Source organism: Pelodiscus sinensis, chromosome 15 (genome assembly GCF_049634645.1).
Source record: "Pelodiscus sinensis isolate JC-2024 chromosome 15, ASM4963464v1, whole genome shotgun sequence".
Lineage (NCBI taxonomy): Eukaryota > Metazoa > Chordata > Testudines > Trionychidae > Pelodiscus > Pelodiscus sinensis.
Window position 1 is genome coordinate 18787455 of NC_134725.1, and position 21952 is coordinate 18809406.

Genomic DNA, 21952 nt, shown 5'->3' on the forward strand with positions numbered 1-21952 from the left:
CAAGTGTTGTTACTCTCATTCCAGCTGGGCTTGCTGGAATGAAGTAACCTGATCTGCTACATAGATATGGCACTGTTCCGGCTTGTCTTCACTGTAGCAGCGTGGAGTGCATGAAAGCCAGAGGCACCCAACAGACTTCTATGGCTGAAAGAGTTCCCTAGTGTACTCGGACAGGACACAGCTCGCTGTAGATTTACACCCCTGCGTGCTGCACTCTAACTCATCCCACAAACATGCCCTTAGACTAGGGGTGGGAAATAATTTTTGCCAGAGGCCACTCCAAGAATTTGGAGAGTGGTCAAGGACTTCACCCTTCGATATTAATGGAGGAGCTGCAGGGTTTGGCATGGAGGTTGGGTGCAGAAGGGAGCTTGCAATAAGAAATTAGGGTGCAGGAGAGGCTGGAAGGAGTTTGAATAAAGAAGGCAGTTGTGACCTGCATTAGGGGGCTAGGATATGGGGGTTTGGGTTGCAACCTTGGGCAAGAGGGGATTGTGACCTGCAGAAGAGGACTAGGGTGCAGGAAGGGTTGGAGGAGTTTGGGCTGTGACCTAGGGCAGGAGGGGGTTGTGACTTGGGACAGGAGACTGAGGTATAGGGGTTTGGACTGTCACCTAGGGCAGGGCATTAGAATCATAGAACCATAGAGCTGGAAGGGACCTCAGAAGGTCATCAAGTCCAGCCCCCTACTCTAGGCAGGACCAATCCCAACTAAATCAACTCAGCCAGGGCTTTGTCAAGCTAAGACTTAAACACCGCTAGGGATGGAGATTCCACTACCTCCCTAGGTAACCCATTCCAGTGCTTCACTACCCTCCTAGTGAAATAGTTTATCCTAATATCCAATCTGGACCTCTCCCACCACAACTTGAGACCATTGCTCCTTGTTCTGCCATCTGCTGAGAACAGCCTTTCTCCATCCTCTTTGGAACCTCCCTTCAGGAAGTTGAAGGCTGCTATCAAATCCCCCCTCGCTCTTTGCTTCTGCAGACTAAACAGACCCAACTCCCTCAGCCTCTCCTCATAGGTCTTATGCTCCAACCCCCTAATCATTTTGGTTGCCCTCCGCTGGACCCTCTCCAATGCGTCCACATTCTTTTTTTAGTGGGGGAGCCCAGAACTGGACACAATACTCCAAACGTGGCCTCACCAGAGCCGAATAAAGGGGAATAATGACATCTCTGGATCTGCTGGCAATGCTACTCTTAATGTAACCTAATATGACATTAGCCTTCTTGGCTACAAGGGCACACTGTTGACTCATATCCAACTTCTCATCCACTGTAACCCCTAGGTCCTTTTCTACAGAACTGCTACTTAACTGGCTGGTCCCCAGCTTGTAACTATGCTTGGGATTATTCCGTACCAAGTGCAAGACCCTGCACTTGTCCTTGTTGAACTTCATCAGATTTCTTGTGGCCCAATCCTCCAATTTGTCTAAGTCACTCTGGACCCTATCTCTGCACTAAAGTGTATCTACCTCTCACGCTAGCTTAGTGTCATCCGCAAACTTGCTGAGGGTAAAATCCATCTCCTCATCCAGGTCATTAATAAAGATACTGAACAAAACCGGTCCTAGAACCGAACCTTGGGGCACTCCGCTAGAAACAGACCACCATCCTGACATCGAGCCGTTGATCACTGCCCGCTGGGCATGGCCTTCTAGCCAGCTTTCTATCCATCTTACTGTCCATTTATCCAATCCACATTCCCATAACTTGCTGGCAAGAATATTGTGAGAGACCATATCAAAAGCCTTGCTAAAGTCAAGGTACATCACATCCACTGACTTACGCATGTCCACAGAGCCAATTACCTCATCATAGAAGCTGATCAGATTGGTCAGGCACGACTTTCCCTTTGTGAATCCATGCTGACTATTCCTAATCACTTTCCTCTCTTCCAAGTGCCTCAAAATGGATTCCTTAAGGATCCCTTCCATGATTTTTCCAGGAACGGAGGTAAGACTGTAGTTCCCTGGATCGTCCTTCTTCCCTTTTTTTGAAGATGGGCATTACATTTGCCTTTTTCCAATCTTCCAGGATTTCTTCCAACCTTCACGACTTTTCAAAGATAATGGCCAAAGGCTACTCAATGACATTTGCCAACTCCCTCAGTACCCTAGGATGCATTAAATCTGGACCCATGGATTTGTGTACGTTTAGCTTTTCTAAATAGTTCCTAACCTGTTCTTTACCCACCACGGGCTCTCCATCTTCATCCCATCTTGCATCACTTAGCACATTAGTCCGGGAGCCCACCTTGTCCGTGAATACAGAGGCAAAGAAAGCATTGAGTACATCAGCTTTCCCCACATCATCTGTCACTAGGCTACCTCCTTCATCCAGAAGGGGCCGCACACCCTCTCTGATCACCTTCTTCTTGTTAACATGCCTGTAGAAATCTTTCTTGTTATCCTTCACATCCTTAGTCAGTCGCAATTCCATTTGCGCTTTTGCCTTCTTGAAAACCCCCCGGCATTCTCGAGCTATACATTTAAACCCCTCCCTGGTCATTTGTCCAAGTTTCCACTTTTTGTAAGCTCCCTTTTTGTGCTTAAGTTCACCAAGGATTTCCCCTGTAAGCCAATCCGGTCTCCTACCATGTTTCCTCTCTTGCTACGCAGCAGGATGGTTTCTTTCGGTGCCTTCAAAAAGGCTTCTTTAAAATCCTGCCAGCTGACCTTGACTCCTTTCCCCTTCATGTTAGCATCCCAGGGGATTCTGCCCATCAGGTCTCTGAGGGAGTCAAAGTCTGCTTTTCTGAAGTCCAAGGTGTATATTTTACTACTCTCTTTTCTTCCTTTGGTCAGGATCCTGAAATCTACCATCTCATGATCACTGCTTCCCAGGTTGTCACCCACCTCTGCTTCCCCTATTAGTTCCTCCCTGTCTGTGAGCAGAAGGTCAAGCTGCGCAAGGTCGGATCCTTCAGCACTTGTGTCAAGAAGTTATCCCCAGCATTCTCCAAAAACTTCCTGGATTGCCTGTGTACTGTCGTATTGGTTTCCCAACAGATGTCAGGGTGATTAAAGTCCCCCACGAGAACAAGGGCCTGCGATCTGGAAGCTTCCCTCAGTTGCCCGAAGAAAGCCTCATCTACCTCATCCACCTGATTCAGTGGCCTGTAGCAGACACCAACCGCAACATCACTGCTGTTGTTTGCTCCTTTAAACTTAACCCATAGACTCTCAACAGGTTTTACTCCCTCTTTATACTGGAGTTCAGAGCAATCATAGTGCTCTCTTACATATAGTAGAACTCCTCCTCCTTTTCTCCCCTGCCTATTCTTCCTGAACAGTCTATACCCTTCCATGACAGCGCTCCAGTCATGCAGGTCATCCCACCTAGTCTCTATTATCCCAATTAAATCATATTTCTTGGACTGGGCCAGAGCCTCCAGTTCTTCCTGTTTGTTGCCCAGGCTTCTCGCATTAGTGTACAAACACCTCAGGTAACCAGGTGATTGCCCTATCTTCTCCATTCGAATCAGGGGTCCTCCTTCCTTGCTCGTTCCTCTCTGCATTTCTTCCTGGTATCCGACTTTCCCACTCTCTCAGGGTTTTGGTCACCATCCCCCGACAAACCTAGTTTAAAGCCCTCCTCACTAGGTTTGCAAGCCTGCCCGCGAAGATGCTCCTTCCTCTCTTTGTTAGGTGGATCCCATCTCTTCCTAACAATCCTTGTGCCCGGAACAGAGTCCCATGGCCGAAGAAACCAAAGCCCTCTCTGCGACACCACCTGTGCAACCATGCATTTATTTCCTGAATTCGACAATCCCTGCCAAGTCCTTTCCCTTCAGCAGGGAGGATGGATGAGAACACCACTTGTGCTCCGAATTCTTGGATCTTTCTTCCCAGCGCTACATAATCCGCAGTAATCCGCTCAAGGTCATTCTTGGCCGTATCGTTAGTTCCCACGTGGAGAAGCAGGAAGAGGTAGCGATCCGAAGGTTTGATCAGTTTGGTAAGCCTCTCAGTCACATCCTGAATGTGAGCTCTCGAGAATCCAGGTCCCGACGCAGATGGATGCCTCAGTCCATCTTAGGAAGGAGTCCCCGACCACCACCACCAGTCGTTTTCTTTTGGGGGTGGTGGCCGTGGAACCCCATCCCTAGGACTACGCATCTTATGTCTTCCAGTAGATGGTGTTCCTTTCTGGTTCCTTCCTTGTGAGGTCCGTTCCAAAGCATTCAGCACTGCAGAGCCTGTGGAGAGAGCCTGAAAGCAATTACTTATCTCTATTGCATTGGGGGATTCCCATGCTGGCCTTTTTCCCCTTCTAGAAGTTACATGCTGCCATTTCTCTTTCTGGTCACATACAGCCCTCTCTGGCTCTTTCGCCTGCCGTGCTTGAAGAATTAAACACTGCCTTCTATCGAGGAAGTCTTCATCCTCTCTGATCAAGCGTAGGGTCGACACTTGGGCCTCCAGTCCTCTAATTTTTTCTTCCAAAATGGTGACCAGCTTGCACTTAGTGCAGATGAAATCCGTTCTTTCTTCCGGGAGGAAGACAAACATGGCACACTCCGTGCAGGTAACAGCAGCAGACCTATCACCATCCATCGCTGCTGTCCTGGAGAAGCGATTTAAAAAGAAAGGCAAGAGAACCTCACGGCTTTCCTTCTCCCCTTCCCAACTCCCTCTCTAAACTCCCTGTTAGCACTCACCTGTTCGCAAGCTCCTTGGTCGCTTGCCCACTGACTTATAATGCCCTGGAGTGCCTGAAAATCCCTCCCCCTACCAAGGCTCATCCAATCAGGAGAGGCTTCTAGAATTCAAACTTTAATTAGAAACCAATAGTTTTCACCTGCCAATCACAGCACACACTCCATGAAGGGGAGGGGGAGGGCAAAGGGGAAGTGGGGAAAAATAAAAAGCCTCACTCTCAAAAATGGGGAAAAAACAAACAAAAACAAAAAAAGAACACACACCAACCCTCACTCACAAACACAAGCTCAGCACACAGCAAGAAAGCCCCAAACACAACACACACTTCCTTCAAGAGTCCTGTATCTGCTTCTCCTTTACCTGGAGAACTCCCTTTCTATACTCCCTGTTAGCACTCACCTGTTCGCAAGCTCCTTGGTCGCTTGCCCACTGCCTTATGGGTGTGTAGAAACTTGGAGGGATATGGATGCAGGAGGTGGGGGCAAAGGGTTTAGGTTGTTACCTGGTATTGGGGTGCAGGATCTGGAAAGGGATACAGAGGCAGGAGTGGAGCAGAGCATGTGGGTTATGTGGGGTAGGAGGGCAAAGGCAGGCTCTGTCTGGGAGATTTACCTGCTTGGCTCCCAGCAAGCAGCCTTCTCAAGCCAACTCTGTGTGACCCGCTCCACACTGGCTGCAGGGGCCATGTGGTTTTTGAACAGCTTGGAACCTGGGAGAAAAGGGGGAGGATGCTTTGCTGTTGTCAACAGGCAACTCCCATTGGCCAGAAACCGGCCAATGGGATTGTGCTGGGGGCGGAAGCAGTGCATGAAACCTTTCCTCCCTCCCCCAGGCTCACAGCTGTTCAGACAGAAACCAGCAATGACTGCTTTTATCAGCAGCATATGGAGGAGCAGGCAGGGAGATTGTGTCCTTAGGTTGCATCTGGCGGCTTGGTGGGTCAGATCCAGCCCATGGAGGGTATTTTGCCCAGGCCTGCCTTAGATAAATAGTAACAATTCTTTAAGACAATTCTGACACCTTCAAAAATTATTCCTCCGGAACCTGATAAAGTCTTCATCTGAAAAATACCGACACTGACCTGTAATTAGCTCTCTGACTTCCATGTCGTTTGTCTTCCGCAACAACCTGATCAATGCCGGGATCCCATCACAGTTCCTTATAGCTACCTTGTTCTCATTATCCTTCCCATAGGAGATGTTTCTGAGAGCCCCACAAGCTTTGCGATGGACCTCTGGCTTTGGGTGATCTAGCAGACCCACCAAGATGGGAATCCCTTTGAGGTGCCTCACATCCTTTTTAATTTTATCATTCTCATAGCACAGATGCTGCAAGTATGCGGCTGCGTTGGACTTGACTGGATCGATGGGGTGGCTGAGCATGGCAATCACTTCAGGGAGGTCAGGGTCCCGCCACCTAGGGTCTTTGCGGATGCTGTCAATGGAGGGGGAACGCTTCCCCAGGCGGTCAATGCTGGCCATGCTCCCCCTTTCTGGCTGTGCTAATGGTGCAGCATAGCCACCATGAAGATAAGGGATCGTCTCATCAACCATCTCGGTCTCAACAGGGTCATCATAGCTCCTGCACAGAGAGGAACATTGCATTTTTTAATTTTAATTTTTTGAAAAGAGTTATTTAACATTCAGTACTGCTGAGCCAGGATCATCACCTGGGTGATGATCAATTCTTTTAACATCACATATGCTTTAGTGGCAGGATATTTGCATTTTTTAAATATAGTGTTTTCTTGGCCCTACGACAATTAAGCAGCATTAAACATCATTCAGCAATGATAAGACCATAGCACAATATTTGTTTGGCGAATAGCAAAACAGCGACAAAGATTTTAAGTCAGAGATGCTGCTTTCATTTAGGTCACTGAGCAAAGCAACGATGATAGAACTGGGTTATCCTTAGTAGGAAACACTGAACCTTATTAATAATGCTCCTCTTATGACAAGACAGAAAGCTAATTAGAGGCATCCAAGTTATGGACAGAAAGCACCCCTTATATACTTATAGTTTCTCCCCAAACACTGCATTAACACACACTTTTTAGCAAGTATAACAAGGTCTATTATGCTTCCAATTCAAAACATGTGGGGGCCCAGACAAGATCCTTCAGCTCACCAATGATTATTCACAAAGCTGGAGGATCACCCAGTTTTTTTAATTCCTGCTTATACCAAATAGATCTTCTGCAGAGTGGTCCAGGATCCGGGCACTCAACATAGACTGGAGATGTCCATCTTGCCACTGAATGTCTATGTGACCTAGAATAAATGACTTCACTACCCTGTCACTTCCCTCCCAGACAGTGGCTAAGCTCAGATACAATAAATGCAGTTATTCTGTGAATCAGAAACAACTGATTCACAATCCTCTCTAACAATGCTGTAATTTACTGCATATACGTGTGAAATAAGGCCTGCCACAAACACCCCAACATATTTTTGCCGTATGTGGAAAAGTTCTTATTCCAAAGGGGGTAGTAGTTGAAATTGACTTTTTAATGACAATCGCTGTAATTTTATCCTCTTACTGTGAAAAAGTATCACATCTTGGACAGCCAGTTATTAAGTTTCTCAATATATTTGTTAGAAGATTTTCAATAACAAATTCCTATGTTAAAAAGAGAGAAATATAGTTAATGCTTTTCCTCAAAAGGACATTTGGGAGAGGGTCTTGACTCTTAAATCCTGTAGGTTCAGCATTTCACAAACTATCTATAGAACAAGTAAAACACAGTATCAGTGAGGCAAATAGGTAATCCGCCACAAGTAGATAACATACTGCATAGCAGTGGGTTGAATGGGGAAACCCATGAACATTGTTAACATTATGTACACGAGTGAATCCATTGGCTTACATGACTCATCGTGCATCAACTTTCAAACGTGCACAAACATTTTCAGGATCAGGGCCTTGTTTTTTAAAGTTTCATTCAGAAGAGCCATACCTAATACACTCAGTTTATCTATCTCTAGTCTAGCAGAGTTAGTACTACAAGGGTCTCAACTTGTGTTCCAAGAGAATCTCAGTCATTTAAGACTTTAAATGCTTAAGATCTTAGACACTTAAGACTACTAAGCCACACAGCTATGAACTAAGGGGTATTTTTCTGCCCTTTTTCAAATAGATTTTTGGGTTTTTTTGCATTGGCTAAAATAAAGCAACTTCTTAGAAGTTAATTATATTCTTTCTTTCATTGCTCAGTAAACCTGACAGATGGGATGAGTATAAAAAGAAATGAAGGTTACTATTTAGAAAAGCCCTGCAGGATCCAAGAGAACATAGTCCATCCCACACAATGTGTGAGCGAACAATAATAAAATTGCAAGTCCAGCTTATTTGTTCTATTCAAACAGTGGAAGACTTTGCTAGCTGCCATTGTTTCGGGCAGATTGGAACTGTGGCTCTCTCAGGCAAGTAATTGTAATTTCAGGAAAGGGGTCCTTAAACTTGGATTTTAAGCACAAATTGTGTAGTGCTGAAATATCCCTGATGTCATGCAGAAAGAAATATAAACTTAATATTCTGCAGGAAGGAACAGTATTATTCTATGGGACTGCTAATTAAATTAGAACCCTGAGGAGGACGACAGCAACTGGGGACAGGATGTGAATTCATAGTAACACAATTAATGTCTGTGTGTGAAAAGCATCTATTTAACTTTAAGTTACTTTAATTGCTCATTTGAACCAGAAATGGGGTGGGTGAAGGAGGAGGGAAGATATAAATGGGCAGGTGTTCAAAACACTCAGAAAGAAACTGAAGAAAATCCTTTTAGTGATGTAGTTTTTTGTGTATGAGTAATTCATTGCTTTCTTCAGGCTGTAATTTAGTGTCTGTACAGCCATTACATTACCCATTATATAACAAAGCTGTTTTCAGTCTTCATTATAAGGGGAAGTAATAACATTAAAATGATGTATTGCTCTATAAAAAGACAAAAAGGATAAAAGAAAAACAACAGAACTCTACCACAAAGAGCAGGATTTTGTTTTTACATACACAAACTGAGCACACCCTGCACTTAGGATACAATGAAAACATGCTAGCTTCTTGCCTCAAACTCCCTCCTAATGCTGTATCTTTACTGTGCCTAGCAGTAAAGCAGTAGAGGGAGACTGTGATGAACGTAAAATAGTCACCCTTGACATGACTGCTGTTGTGACAGGTAACTTGCCAATCACCCAGGGTCACTGAGATCAATTGTCCATGAGGTCAATACCTACCAATGTAATGGAACTGTCAAACTAAGTATGTACTATTCTCTTCCCAGTAACCAGAGTGTTTACATGCATGAAGATTAAGATAATTACTGTCTAGAGATGAGGCCTGTTTGACTCATGACACTGAAAATGTTCTTCAGCCCAGAATTAGTCTTGCAGTTCCAACTGCATGGGCAGTCCTCTGCCAGTCCAAACCTACCCCCCTGCGTTTCATCAAGTCTGCCCACAGGAATCACATTGAAGACTGCAACAGTGTAGACTCAAGCAAAAGCATCATGCCCTTTTGTATTCCATTATATTAAATTATTATATTAAATTGCCAATTATTATTAAAGTGTAAACCATTTAAAATAAATTAAGATGCTAGCAAAATGTATTTCCAATTCTAGGAAAGGCTTAAATCCAGTTTTGCTACTTTTCTGAACTATTGGTTTTGCTGAAACTTTCTGTAAAAATATCACTCCCTGATCAAATCCAATCATTTTAGCACAACCTTGCGTTCAATATGAGAAGGTACCAAATGCTTTGTTTTCCCTGGGAAAGTATGTGCCAGCAAAAGACTGTGTGCATCCAAGTCAAGGAAAGCAGACAAAGAAAAAGCAAACAACTTTGTAGCCATCAGCATCAGCTCTTGACTGGTCGACTGTGCCACAGAAGCTGCCAGCCCATAGTAAAAGGAGAAGAACAATCTGACAATGAAAAAGCAAAAGCCTGAACTACACGAAATGTTGGCAGGTGCCCAGTGCTATTAATTCTTGATCCTTGTATTTAGTCTGATTCTTGCACAAGCTTTTCAGGCTTCCTTTAAACTCTGTTCCTATAAACCAAAGCTTTCTTCAATGGGGCAGTTACTGTAGTGAAACAAACAGGACTACAAATCTCTTGTCATCCTTAGTACATGAAGGCATGATTAAACAAGATTAACATTTACTTCAAAGCATTTTCTGGGGAACTCTTAATATGCTGTACCCAGTGTTAGGTGCACACAAATTTTGGCCCAATGCACCTCAACTAAATGAAAAAGAGGAGTTTTTCCTCATTCAGTGCCCTGGTTAACCCATCAGATTCAGTAGCCGCCTCTCCATCTGGCACAAGTAACAACTCGAAGTCTGCCATGCAGGGCAATGAATTAATATCTGGGAATTCAGAACTGTTGAAATGGAACTAAAGGAAATAGAAAATGACTCAATAAATACCAATAGGTTTCTGTTTGAGCCCAAGTTCAAAATGGTAATAAACTCATTGTCAGGAAAATTTAAAAAAATATATCAGCAATTTCAAAAAATGGAAAAAAGTTTGTGTGTGTTTTAAGGGGGAAATTTTGTAATGTAAATTCTGCCTTTCCTTAATAATTAATGTCAAAAGGCAGTAACGCACAGCCAGCCAGCACAGGTCATTTTTCTTCTTCAGAGAGCACAGAGGTGCTCATAGACATCCATAAGCATGGAACTACCACTTTGCCTCCTGTTGGCCTCATTAATAAAAATTAAAAAAAAAGCTTACTTTGCTGAGGTGGAACCTTACAATTAAAATAAATACTAACCATAAAATTCTGACCAGTGCCAGAGTGTTCTTCATTCAGCTTGACTGTGGTCAGGAGTCTCAATACACTTCCATCCAATGTTATATATAAACTAGTCCAGGACAGGGCAAAATGTGGCCCATGGGCCAGAGGCAGCCCATGGAGGCAGTAGGGAGCTCCAGGCAGGCTCCCAGCTTGCCCCACAGCCCCACGTGCCATGTAGAAATGCAGGTGCAGGGCTTGATTTCTGTTTTAAATTGGGGGGAAGGGGAAACATTTTAGGAGCCCTCCCCACCCCCACCCTCAGAAACCAGCCAATACGAGCTGCTCGTTGCAGTAACTGGGATCTAACTGGGATCTAAGAAGAATCATATACCCTCTCCTGGGTTCAGTTATTTATGAAGCACATGGCCGGGCAGGCAGATAGGGAAAAATGTTAACCTCTGCAGGCAGGCAGGCAGGCAAGTTTGGCAGCTGGCAAGTAAGTTCCTTGGCCACATCCTGCTTCTGGCACCACAGCCCTTTCCTGCCTCATCTCCCCCTGCCCCCACCTACCCACCCACCCACTCAACATATCCAAACCCTCTGTCCCCCTTCTTACACTGCTACCCTCTCCCAGATCTGGCACCACAATCTCCTGCCCCAAATCACAATCGCCTCCTACCATAGGTCACATGCTAAACCCCTACACATCAGTCTCCTCCCTCCTGCACTCCAATCTCCCTTCTGTACCCAACCTCCATCCCAGATCCTGTATCTTCCCCATTAATATCCTGGAAGAGTGCAGCCCTTAACCACTTTCCAAAATCTTGGATTACCCCCCACCCTCCCCCGGTCAAAAATTATTTCCAACCCCTGAGCTAGGTCCTTCGGTGGCCGCTCAAGAGAGATTCAAATGCTGCCCAGCTGATTAGCGGAGTGCCCACAGCTAGTGGGTTTTTTTGGTGGGTCGGGGGGTTCTACTGGTGATGCACATTTGCATATGCCTTGGTGCACATAAGGTATTTTCTACCTATCTGTAGAATATCTGGACATGAACGGAAAAAGTTTAAAGGGAACATTGCTTGTATCCCAAGCAGGATGGTGTCTCAAAGTTAACTGCATTCCTGTGTAATGTTTGTGTTTACCTGGCCTTTCCCACTCCTTAAAAAAAAAGGATGCTAACCTGCATTGAAAATGTTTGTCTAGGCACTTTTAAGAAATCAAAATCAATTAAGAATTAACTTTCAACATGTACGCTTTTTATACACATTTTTTAAAATCCACTATCTTTAGGTTTAACTATAGAAGAGATACTGTCATAATGATTAGAAATTGGCTTGCTCAGGTATTAGCAATGCTCCAAAATCTTTTACTTTACAAGTGATCTGTAGGGTTTTCTTTTATTTTAACTGAGCTTATGTGCCTTCTTTCAAGATATACAAAGACAGGCCTCAAATCTCTTGGCTTCATAAGCATTAGAAATTCAGGTACTGTCTAACTTAGTATACTCTATGTTACTCTGACTTAGGGAACCTCAGGCCTGGAGTGTGGATGCAGCCCCCACTTATCTGCATCTGGCCCCTGAGGCTGAGGGCTCCCTCCAACATTGGGGAGCCCAGGATGATGCTCCAGCTCCCCACCATTCCCCCACAAGGCTGGAGCACACAAAATCTACTAGCCTAGGGCCCCCTAAGCTCTGCTGTGTGAGAGGAATGTGGGGAGTGTCTTTCTCCTTCTCAATAAGCAAGGGGTTTTTGTTGTTGTTTGTTTTTTCTTTGCTTCTCAGCTTTCTTCGGACAACTGAAAGAAGTTTCCAGATCCCAGGCCCTGGTTCTCGTGCGGGACTTTAATCACCCTGACATTTGCTGGGAAACCTATACGGCAGTACACAGGCAATCCAGGAAGTTTTTGGAGAATGTTGGGGATAACTTCTTGGTACAAGTGCTGAAGGATCCGACCAGGTACCGTGCGCAGCTTGACCTTCTGCTCACAAACAGGGAGGAACTAATAGGGGAAGTAAAGATGGGTAACAACCTGGGAAGCAGTGATCATGAGATGGTAGATTTCAGGATCCTGACGAAAGGAAGAAAAGAGATTAGTAAAATACACACCTTAGACTTCAAAAAAGCAGATTTTGACTACCTCAGAGACCTGATGGGCAGAATCCCCTGGGATGCTAACATGAAGGGGAAAGGAGTCCAGGACAGCTGGCAGTATTTTAAAGAAGCCTTACTGAAAGCACAGAAACAAACCATCCCGACACATAGCAAGAGAAGCAAACATGGTAGGAGACCGGATTGGTTTACAGGGGAAATCCTTGGTGAACTTAAGCACAAAAAGGGAGCTTACAAAAAGTGGAAACTTGGACAAATGACCAGGGAGAGCTATAAATGTATAGCTTGAGAATGTCAGGGGGGTTATCAGGAACGCGAAAGCTCAATTGGAATTGCAACTGGCTAAGGATGTGAAGGATAACAAGAAAGGTTAATACAGGCATGTTAACAAGAAGAAGGTGATCAGAGAGGGTGTGCGGCCCCTACTGGATGAAGGAGGTAACCTACTGACAGATGATGTGAGGAAAGTTGAAGTACTCAATGCTTTCTTTGCCTCTGGCTTCACAGACAAGGTCAGCTCCCAGACTAATGCGCTAAGTAACGCAAGATGGCATGAAGATGGACAGCTCTTGGTGGGTAAAGAACAGGTTAGGAACTACTTAGAAAAGCTAAACGTACACAAATCCATTAGTCCGGACTTAATGCATCCGAGAGTACTGAGGTAGTTGGCAAATGTCATTGAGGTGGCTTTGGCCATTATCTTTGAAAAGTCATGGAGATCGGGAGAAATCCCGTATGATTGGAAAAAGGCAAATGTAGTGCCCATCTTCAAAAAGGGAAGAAGGATGATCCAGGGAACTATAGGCCAGTTAGTCTTACCTCATTCCCTGGAAAAATCATGGAAGGGATCCTTAAGGAATCCATTTTGAGGCACTTGGAAGAAGGGAAAGTGATCAAGAATAGTCATCATGGATTCACAAAAGGCAAGTCGTGCCTGACCAATCTGATTAGCTTCTATGATGAGGTAACTGGCTCTGTGGACATGGGAAAGTCAGTGGATGTGATATACAGGCAGTCCCCGACTTACGCGGATCCGACTTATGTCGGATCCGCACTTACGAACAGGGCTTTCTCACCCCAGAGATCGAGGTGGTGGATTGCTACCTGCGAGCTCCGGGGCGAGAAAGCCCCGTTCGTAAGCTGCTCCGGTGCCCCTGGTCTGCTGGAGACTGTCTCCAGCAGACCAGGGGCACCGGGCGGGTTCCCGCACTTCTGAGGCTTTGCTAGAGCAAAGCCTCAGAAGTGCGGGAACCCGCGGTGGCTGCCGCTTCAGTCCCGGTTCCTGTGGTCTGCTGGGGACCGTCCCCAGCAGACGACAGGCACCGGGACTGAAGCGGCAGCCGCGGCGGTTCCCCGCGCTTCTGAGGCTTTGCCAGAGCAAAGCCTCAGAGGCGCAGCACCCCGCTGCCGCTGCGGCTCTGCTCCCCGTGTCCCTGGTCTGCTGGGGGGGGTGGCGCAGCTACTGTGCCCCCCCCAGCAGACCAGGCTTTTGTTTTGGACCCTGGGGCAGAGCAGCTGGGGCGCTGCCGATTGGTCCTGCAGCGCCGCTCTGGGCACTACTGGACCAACCCGGCAGCACCCCAGCTGCTCTGCCCCAGGCGTCCCCAAGTCAGCTTCTGCTGAAACTGACCAGCGCTGACTACAGGAAGCCCGAGGCAGAGTTGCTCTGCCCCGGGCTTCCTGGAATCAGCTGCTGATCAGTTTCAACGGCAGCTGACTTGGGGATTCCTGGGGTTCTTAAGTTGATTCTGTATGGAAGTCAGAACTGGCGGTCAGTTTCAGCAGCGGCTGAATCTGGACGCCAGTTCCGACTTACATACAGATTCAACTTAAGAACAAACCTACAGTCCCTATCTTGTACGTAACCCGGGGACTGCCTGTACCTTGACTTTAGCAAGGCTTTTGATACGGTCTCCCACAATATTATTGCCAGCAAGTTAAGGGAATGTGGATTGGATAAACGGACGGTAAGATGGATAGAAAGATGGCTGGAAGGTCGGGCCCAGCAGGTAGTGATCAACAGCTCAGTGTCAGGATGGTGGTTGGTTTCTAGCAGAATGCTCCAAGGATAGATTCTAGGACCTGTTTTGTTTAATATCTTTATTAATGACCTGGATGAGGGGATGGATTGCATCCTTAGCAAATTTGCAGATGACACTAAGCTTGGGGGAGAGGTTGGGGTGGAGGGAGGGAATTGTGCATAGTCTATAGCATTAACGGATAAGCCTTTGCTTATCGGTTAACTGACTACACTATTACATCCCTAACTGGAACCGGTAAGCATCACCTGTTAAGGGTAATGCTTACTAGTGGAACAGTTAACCTTTCGCATCTCAAGGATGGTGGACTGACTTTAAAAATACAAAACAAAACGTAAGTGTACGCAGAGAAATGCAAATGGAAAAATTTCCTTTGTACTCATCTGTACTTGAAGATCTGGTGTATTTTTTTCCCAATTCATATTCAAATACAACTGGTCTTAATTAGGCAAGGGAAGGGAGGAGAATGAGAACAGTATTGTGATGAACGGAAGGAGTAATACCCTTTTCTGAACATTCTAGCTATTCAGTTAACTAAAGTCTTTTAATGGTGGTTAACTCTTGAAACCTCACCCTAATTGTGTTGCCTGTAAGGATTAAAACCATAGACAGAGGAACCTATAGAGTCTCCAGGAATTCTTGGGAAGTAGGAATTGAGTTGACAGAAAGCCAAGATAGCCAATGGACACAGAGTGTGGATTTTTTTATTGGAAGTAGAGATCTTCCTGTTAGTTTCTTTGTGTAATCAGAGGAGAGCCTGTGAGACATAACTTAAGCCAGGAAGCTAGACCTGGAGGATTCAGAAACTTCCATGCCTAGCCAAGGAATAAACATCAGAATAACAAATGTGTGAGTAGAACAGGGATGATTAATCAGACACAATCAGGTTATTTTCTTTATTTTTGGGTTTGTTGGATTTCTCTGTGCTGAGGTCGTGTAACTATCTCTCTTACACTGTCTCTTTCCAAACTGAAACCCAGGGTGAAAACAAAATGTAGTACACCTGACTAGGTATTTTCTACATTTTGTGGAATGGAATGTCACAGTCACAGATCAAGATGTATATTTTAAACTCTCATAACATCCTAATGCAGTAATAGCTGAGAAGTGTATTAAAAAAAGGTCTAAAGCTTGGATTTATGCCATGATCTGCGTAACCATCCAAACAAGAGTCTAGCTCATTTCCAACTCCATGCAACAAAGGAGCAGAAGATGTTGATGTTTAATGAAGTACAGTTCAAGCATTCTGTTGTCATATGCTGGCATACAGTTTGTGATTTGCAATTTATTCCTAGAATTATCGACCTTTACTGAAAAAAAACATGGGACAAAAATCAATCTTTTAGTCTTCTCCAAACTTGAGGTAATATTTGTTGAGCCAGAAAAAAAATCATCATATGCAATTCATTCATGTTTAGTATACTGGATTTTGGAACTGGAGCAGCAAGAGAGTTGGAAAAGTCTGGGAAGACCAGAGGTATTTACACAACAGAACGTGGTAGACGCTGTAGAAATTCAATTCACAGAGAATACTAAGGTCACTGCCAAATGTAAAAGGCCCTGTGCCTGCTTCAGGCAAAAGCTACCAGTCTTCAGGAAGCCAATTCAGAAGCGTTAAATTTGTTCCAGTTTCCCCCTCCATACAAAAGCTTTTAGAACTTCTCTTGTGTAACTGATGAATTGCAGGTTTACTTTGTTTTTGGAGCAGTCATTCACCTATTTAACATACAGATGTTAAAATGCGCTTAAGTCATTCTTTAACTCCTGAAAATTTTAGCGATTACACTATTAGATGCGGGAGAGGGGACTGGCTCACCGCACATACTGGGTCCCACCTATCCCTTTGCACTGTTGCCTCTGTATAAGAGGTAGCAACAAGGCTAAGCAGGTGGCTGCCTGGGAGCCAGCGTGCATACCGGGAGCCAGCATGTGTCACCATGAACATTAACCAATGAGCTGAGGTTTATCAGTTAACTGTGTACATGGTTACACTTTCACATCCCTAATTTAATACCCCTTCCCTCTCATTCCTCTGTGAGCAAGACTTTCTGTGCAGCTACTGATGAGGATCATTTTGTGTCTTGCTCTCATACAACACTGTGCCTCAAAAATGAGCTGAGGATATCTGCATCCACATCCACAAATATGGATACCTTCAGATATAAAATGGGTATTTGCGGATTTGCAAGGCAAATAGATTTGCATAGGCTCCACCTATGTTACCCAGGGATTTTTTGAATTATAAACCAAAGCTCATATGTGTATATAATTGCTTGAACCTTTTATTTTTTCTTAGTTAATAAACCTTTAGTTTGTTTATTACAGAACTGACTATCAGTGTTGTCTTTGGTGTAAAATGTAAGGTACAAATGTATCTGGGGTTAGCAACTTGTCTCTCGGGTCTGTAAATTGCCTGAATATTTTGTGATTTTTGGAGTAAGTCATTATTTAGCACTAAGTCCAGCTTGCTTGGATGGCAAAATAGACTGGAGATCTCACAGGTAAGACTCTTTCACTGATCTAGGAGTTCACGTTTGTTACTGTATTGGTGGAAGTTAATAAAAAACATACCACCAGTTTGGGATGTCTGCTCTATTTTTGACCAGTCTTCTCTGAAGCTGGCACTATCAAACACTTGAGCCATTTCAAGCAAAATGCAGGACAATGTAGCACTTTAAAGACTAACAAGATGGTTTATTAGATGATGAGCTTTCGTGGGCCAGACCCACTTCCTCAGATCAAATAGTGGAAGAAAGTAGTCACAACCATATATACCAAAGGATACAATTAAAAAAAATGAACAAATATGAAAAGGACAAATCACATTGCAGAACAGAAGGAGGATGCGGGGGGGGGGAGAGAGGTGAGAAGGGGGAGGAAGGAAGGTAAGTGTCTGTGAATTGCTGATATTAAAGGTAGGGAGAGTGGGATGTATGTGAGTTAATGGTATTACAGGTGATAATTGGGGAAACTGTCTTGGTAATGGGTGAGAAAGTTCAAAGACTTGTTAAGTCCCTGTTGGCAAGTGTCGAATTTTAACATGAATGACAGTTCAGAGGATTCCCTTTCAAGGGCAGATGTAAAAGGTCTCCGCATCCTCCTTCTGTTCTGCAATGTGATTTGTCCTTTTCATATTTGTTCATTTTTTTTAATTGTATCCTTTGGTATATATGGTTGTGACTACTTTCTTCCACTATTTGATCTGAGGAAGTGGGTCTGGCCCACGAAAGCTCATCATCTAATAAACCATCTTGTTAGTCTTTAAAGTGCTACATTGTCCTGCATTTTGCTTCAACTACCCCAGACTAACACGGCTACATTTCTATCACTATTGAGCCATTTCAGACAGCTTGGTAGGCAGTAGCCTTACTTTTAAGATTAAAAGACTAAGAACTAAAGAGCTGAAATCATGCACTAATTGCTTTGGGGCTTCATCATTAAACCTGAAGAACATTTGCTGCCATTACATTCTTATAGATCAGGACTGGGCAAAATACAGAGCAGAGGCCACATCCGGACCACAGACCACACTCCCAGGATCCTCAGGCATATAGCTATGTATAGCTATGCAGTTTAAAGCTCAGTCCCTCTGGCTGTCTGCTCTTCAGGGAGGGGAAGCTTTGTACAATCTCCTTGCTTCCCCCAGCCCAATCTGCAGCTCCTTGTAGCCAGAAACAACCAGCCAATAGGAGCGGAGAGACTGGCCTGGAGGATGGGAGCAGTGCAAGTCTCTTCCCTCTCCCAGAGCTGAGAGCCAAATGGAGGGAGCTGCTTGCAGACTTAAGTGATCTGGGATTGCAGCAGGCAGAGAACCCACCCTGCCCTGGGGGTGCTGAAGGTCTGCTAGCTTAGGAAAGCGCTTCTCAGCCAGAGCCTGCCTCTGGCACCAAACCCCTCCTGCACCCCGGCACCAAAACCCCTCCTGCACCCCAACTCCTTCCCCCAGGTCACCATCCAAACCCTCTGCACCCCACTCTGCCCCTGGTCACAACTCCTTCCCAGACCCTGTTCCCCCTCCAAGCCAGAATCCTCTCCTGCACCGCCTACCTCACCCTACACCCTATCCCCTGACCCAGGTTACAACCTCCTCCTTTGCCCAAGCTTCCTCTCAGAATTAACACCATCTCCTGCACCCCAGTCTCTTATTCTGTGCACCCTTCTGTGTCCAACCTTCATCCTAGACCCCGCACCTCCTCCACAGAAAAATGCAGGTGCCTTGACCACTTTCTAAAATCTTGAAGTAGCCCCTCTCCCCGTCACCGTCAAAAATTATTGCCCACACCTGTAATAGATAAAGGGCATACATGAGATGTAGGTTTAATCATTTAAATATTTCTTTGAGTAGTTGTAAAAGTTTAAGAGTAACTGTTTTATGAAATAGACCTCATTCACTCCTCTTATATTTTCACAATCTAAACTTTGCTGCCAAATGCAGATTAAATGCTTGTCAAAGCCCCCTTGATCATGTTAAATATGAAAAAACTACAAAAGAAATGCAAAACAAAAACAGTAAATTGGCCCTATCAAGACTGCCGTGGAACAATAAAAAAGGATGTTTCAAATCTTTTGAAAATGCAAACTGATAAATGTTAAGAAGGTATTTAGCTATTCATCCTGCATGAAATTTGCAAAATAGTAATGCTGCTTGTTGCCTATTTTTAACAAGGGCTGTAAAATAAAATTTTGCCTTGATATAACAGCGTTCTTTTAGCTTTTAATTTTCCCATTATTTGCAACACTGCATCTCAGGCTCATTTCAGTCCACAATATCTGTAAGTGAGAGAGGGGGCAAGTTGGTGAAACTCCAGGGTGTCATCAGGTGGAATTTTCAGAGGCTCCTATGGTACAGCTCTGCCTTCTTTTTCAGTTTTTGTAGGTGCCAGGTGGCATTTGCTTTTGTGTAGGACTTAAAAGACTTTGTTGAACCCTGGGGGATAAGCTAGTGCCCAACTTGAAGGGGTGGGGTCTTGTGCACAAGGGGTGGGCATGCAGTGATTTAAAGGGCCTGGAGATTCTGGCTGCTGTAGCTGCAAAAGTAGTGGCAGCTGGGAGTTCCAGGTCCTTTTGAATGGATGGACCATGGGGAAGCTGCCCACCCATCCCATTAGCAGCCCTGCTTTTATGTATCTACATAAGTAATCTCCAAAATGCTGTCAGGGCAATGTAACTCAACATTTTAACTATTTTAAATGAGAAATCATGGAAATTAAACATGCATCATCAGAGACAGACCAGGCTTGTATTCTAACTAGCTCAACCCACAAGGGGTTGGGGGAGGACAAAAAATGAAAAAAAGATCAGTATATATCATAGCTAGAATGACAACACATTTACAATTGTCAAGATTTGTAGAGCCAATGACTGACGTTCAACTGAAAAGAAATCACTTGCTCTCAAGCTTGATTTTCCTCACAAGAGACAGTTTCTGTAAGCCCAGGGTGGAGGACATGATTCCAGAATGCCTATCAAAACATGGGCTGTGACATGAAGCAGAACATCTCCCAAGAAAGCAGTTACGGCAGGAATAATTTGTGACTGGCCTCTCTAGTAGTGTTATGGACAATACAGATCATTTTCTTCTTCCCTTCATGTGGTTTGACAATTCTAAACAATGGCTCAATCTGGCATGCATTTCCCATGAGCCACTGAGCACCCGTATCACTGAGCTGTGTATCTCACTAGAGTGCACTCATTAGAAGTATTCCTTCTGCAACATGGAATGACTGGCCCTAACCAGACAGTTCATTTTAACATTTCTATTTTGAAGACAGATGCATTCCGGCTCTTTCAAAATTCTCACAAATGTACTAGTCCATTTCCCCTTTATTAGTGACAGGGAGGAGTAAACACAATACAGTTACACAGTTTCTTTACCACCAAAAAGGCAACATAGTCCTTTAAGAAAGTCAGCATTTTCTATTTCTAAATATAACCCCAAAATAAGCTGCGGAAAGGATCTTTGCACACAAACTTATGTATACCGGGGTCTTTATCTGCTTCATGGTAAGCAAGTTAGTCTTCCCAAGGAAAGCCCACTGTCTCCTGGGGGCCAACTTTTCTCCAAAGGAGTCACCTTTACTCCCTGTTGCTTGGAGTTCAGGGGAAGGGCTGTAAGAATGTTGACTGGGAGACACAGAATTGCTTTGGGAAAGTCCATCTCTACCACTGAATCAGAATTGATTTGGAAACCCAAGATAGACTTTCACTTTTTATTTTGTTTTTTGGCTTGTTAGGCAATTTTGATTCCTTGTTGTTATAAAAGATTAGTTGTTCATAGAAAAACCGCTGTGACTGCAGCTGTGGCTGATTTTGCTTCTCAGGCACTCCAGAAGCTTATGCAGACTATTAAAGGTTAATGTTTTAAGCTTAAAAATCACTAAAATAGCTGCAGACAGGATCACAAACATTCGGCCACAAGATTTTTACCTTCCTTTAAGAGGTCTTCCCCTCTCGGGCACCCCTGCAGATGTCCTTCGGTTCACCATGGAGTAATCTGGGTCCAGTTCATACCCTTCATCGTCAACCCCGAGGCTGCGGTTATCATCTTCCAGCCCATAAGGCTCTGGCTGGAAACGTTCTGGCTGGGAGCGATTCAAATCAACATTGCTGCCTGCTGGCACTTGGGGCTGGGCAATGGGACCATAGTTATCCCTCCTGCTTGGCAAGGTGAAACTACCATCCTCCGACCGATAACTGTTTCCTGGCATGTAGGCATAGCGAGGACGGTAACTGATGCCCCGGGACAAGCTGCCATAATTGTCAGCTAGGTCTCCATAGCCTTCATGGCTGATGAAAGGGCGATATTGGCTGTCGTGACCGTCAGGATAAGAATCATAGCTATTGTAAGATCTGGTCAATGTGGACGAAGCCTGAGGTGTGATGTAACGCTCCCCATTCTTCATGTATCTTCTGTCTATTGAATCTGTGTAGCTACCCATAGGAGATGAGCCATCCATTACCGGCAGTCCATCAGGCCCAAGGGGGACCTGGCGTACGGTTCTAGTGGTGACTGTTTTCACCATTTTTGTGACCTGTGAAGCAGAAACCAACACAGATGTTAACGTTTTCCTTCTGTCCCGACCTAAATTTTAGGATGAGTGCAAGGGAAATGGAATCCTAGCAGGCATTAAGTTACCTAACTGACTTGAAAGATTCCATATTAGCCTTAGGGTGCTGTTTTAACCATTAGAAAATTGGTTTTACATGAAGGTGAAGAGTCAAAGCAGAAAGAAATAAGACTATAAGGTTTAATCCAACTCTTTCATCTTCAAGGCTCCGCTTCTTTACCTCTCAAACCCCTACAAAACCAAGTGGCTGTTTTCCGCTGCACTGGTGGATATCTAAAATAATTCCATGGAAAATTACCATTATTGCATCTATCCCAAACTGTA

At 44.6% G+C, this 21952-nt stretch overlaps 1 protein-coding gene across 17 annotated transcripts in view; it reads right to left on the reverse strand.

Moving 5' to 3' along the window:
• The window catches only part of ARVCF (ARVCF delta catenin family member), a 592161-nt gene that overhangs the window by 126546 nt on the left and 443663 nt on the right, over positions 1 to 21952 (reverse strand). For all 17 annotated transcript variants that reach the window (XM_075898313.1, XM_075898316.1, XM_075898325.1 and 14 more), the window contains 2 exons: positions 20988 to 21592; positions 5751 to 6250 (listed from right to left, as the gene is read on the reverse strand). In XM_075898313.1, coding sequence (XP_075754428.1) covers positions 5751 to 6250; positions 20988 to 21592 — 1105 coding nt within the window. The remainder of the gene's footprint in view (positions 1 to 5750; positions 6251 to 20987; positions 21593 to 21952) is intronic.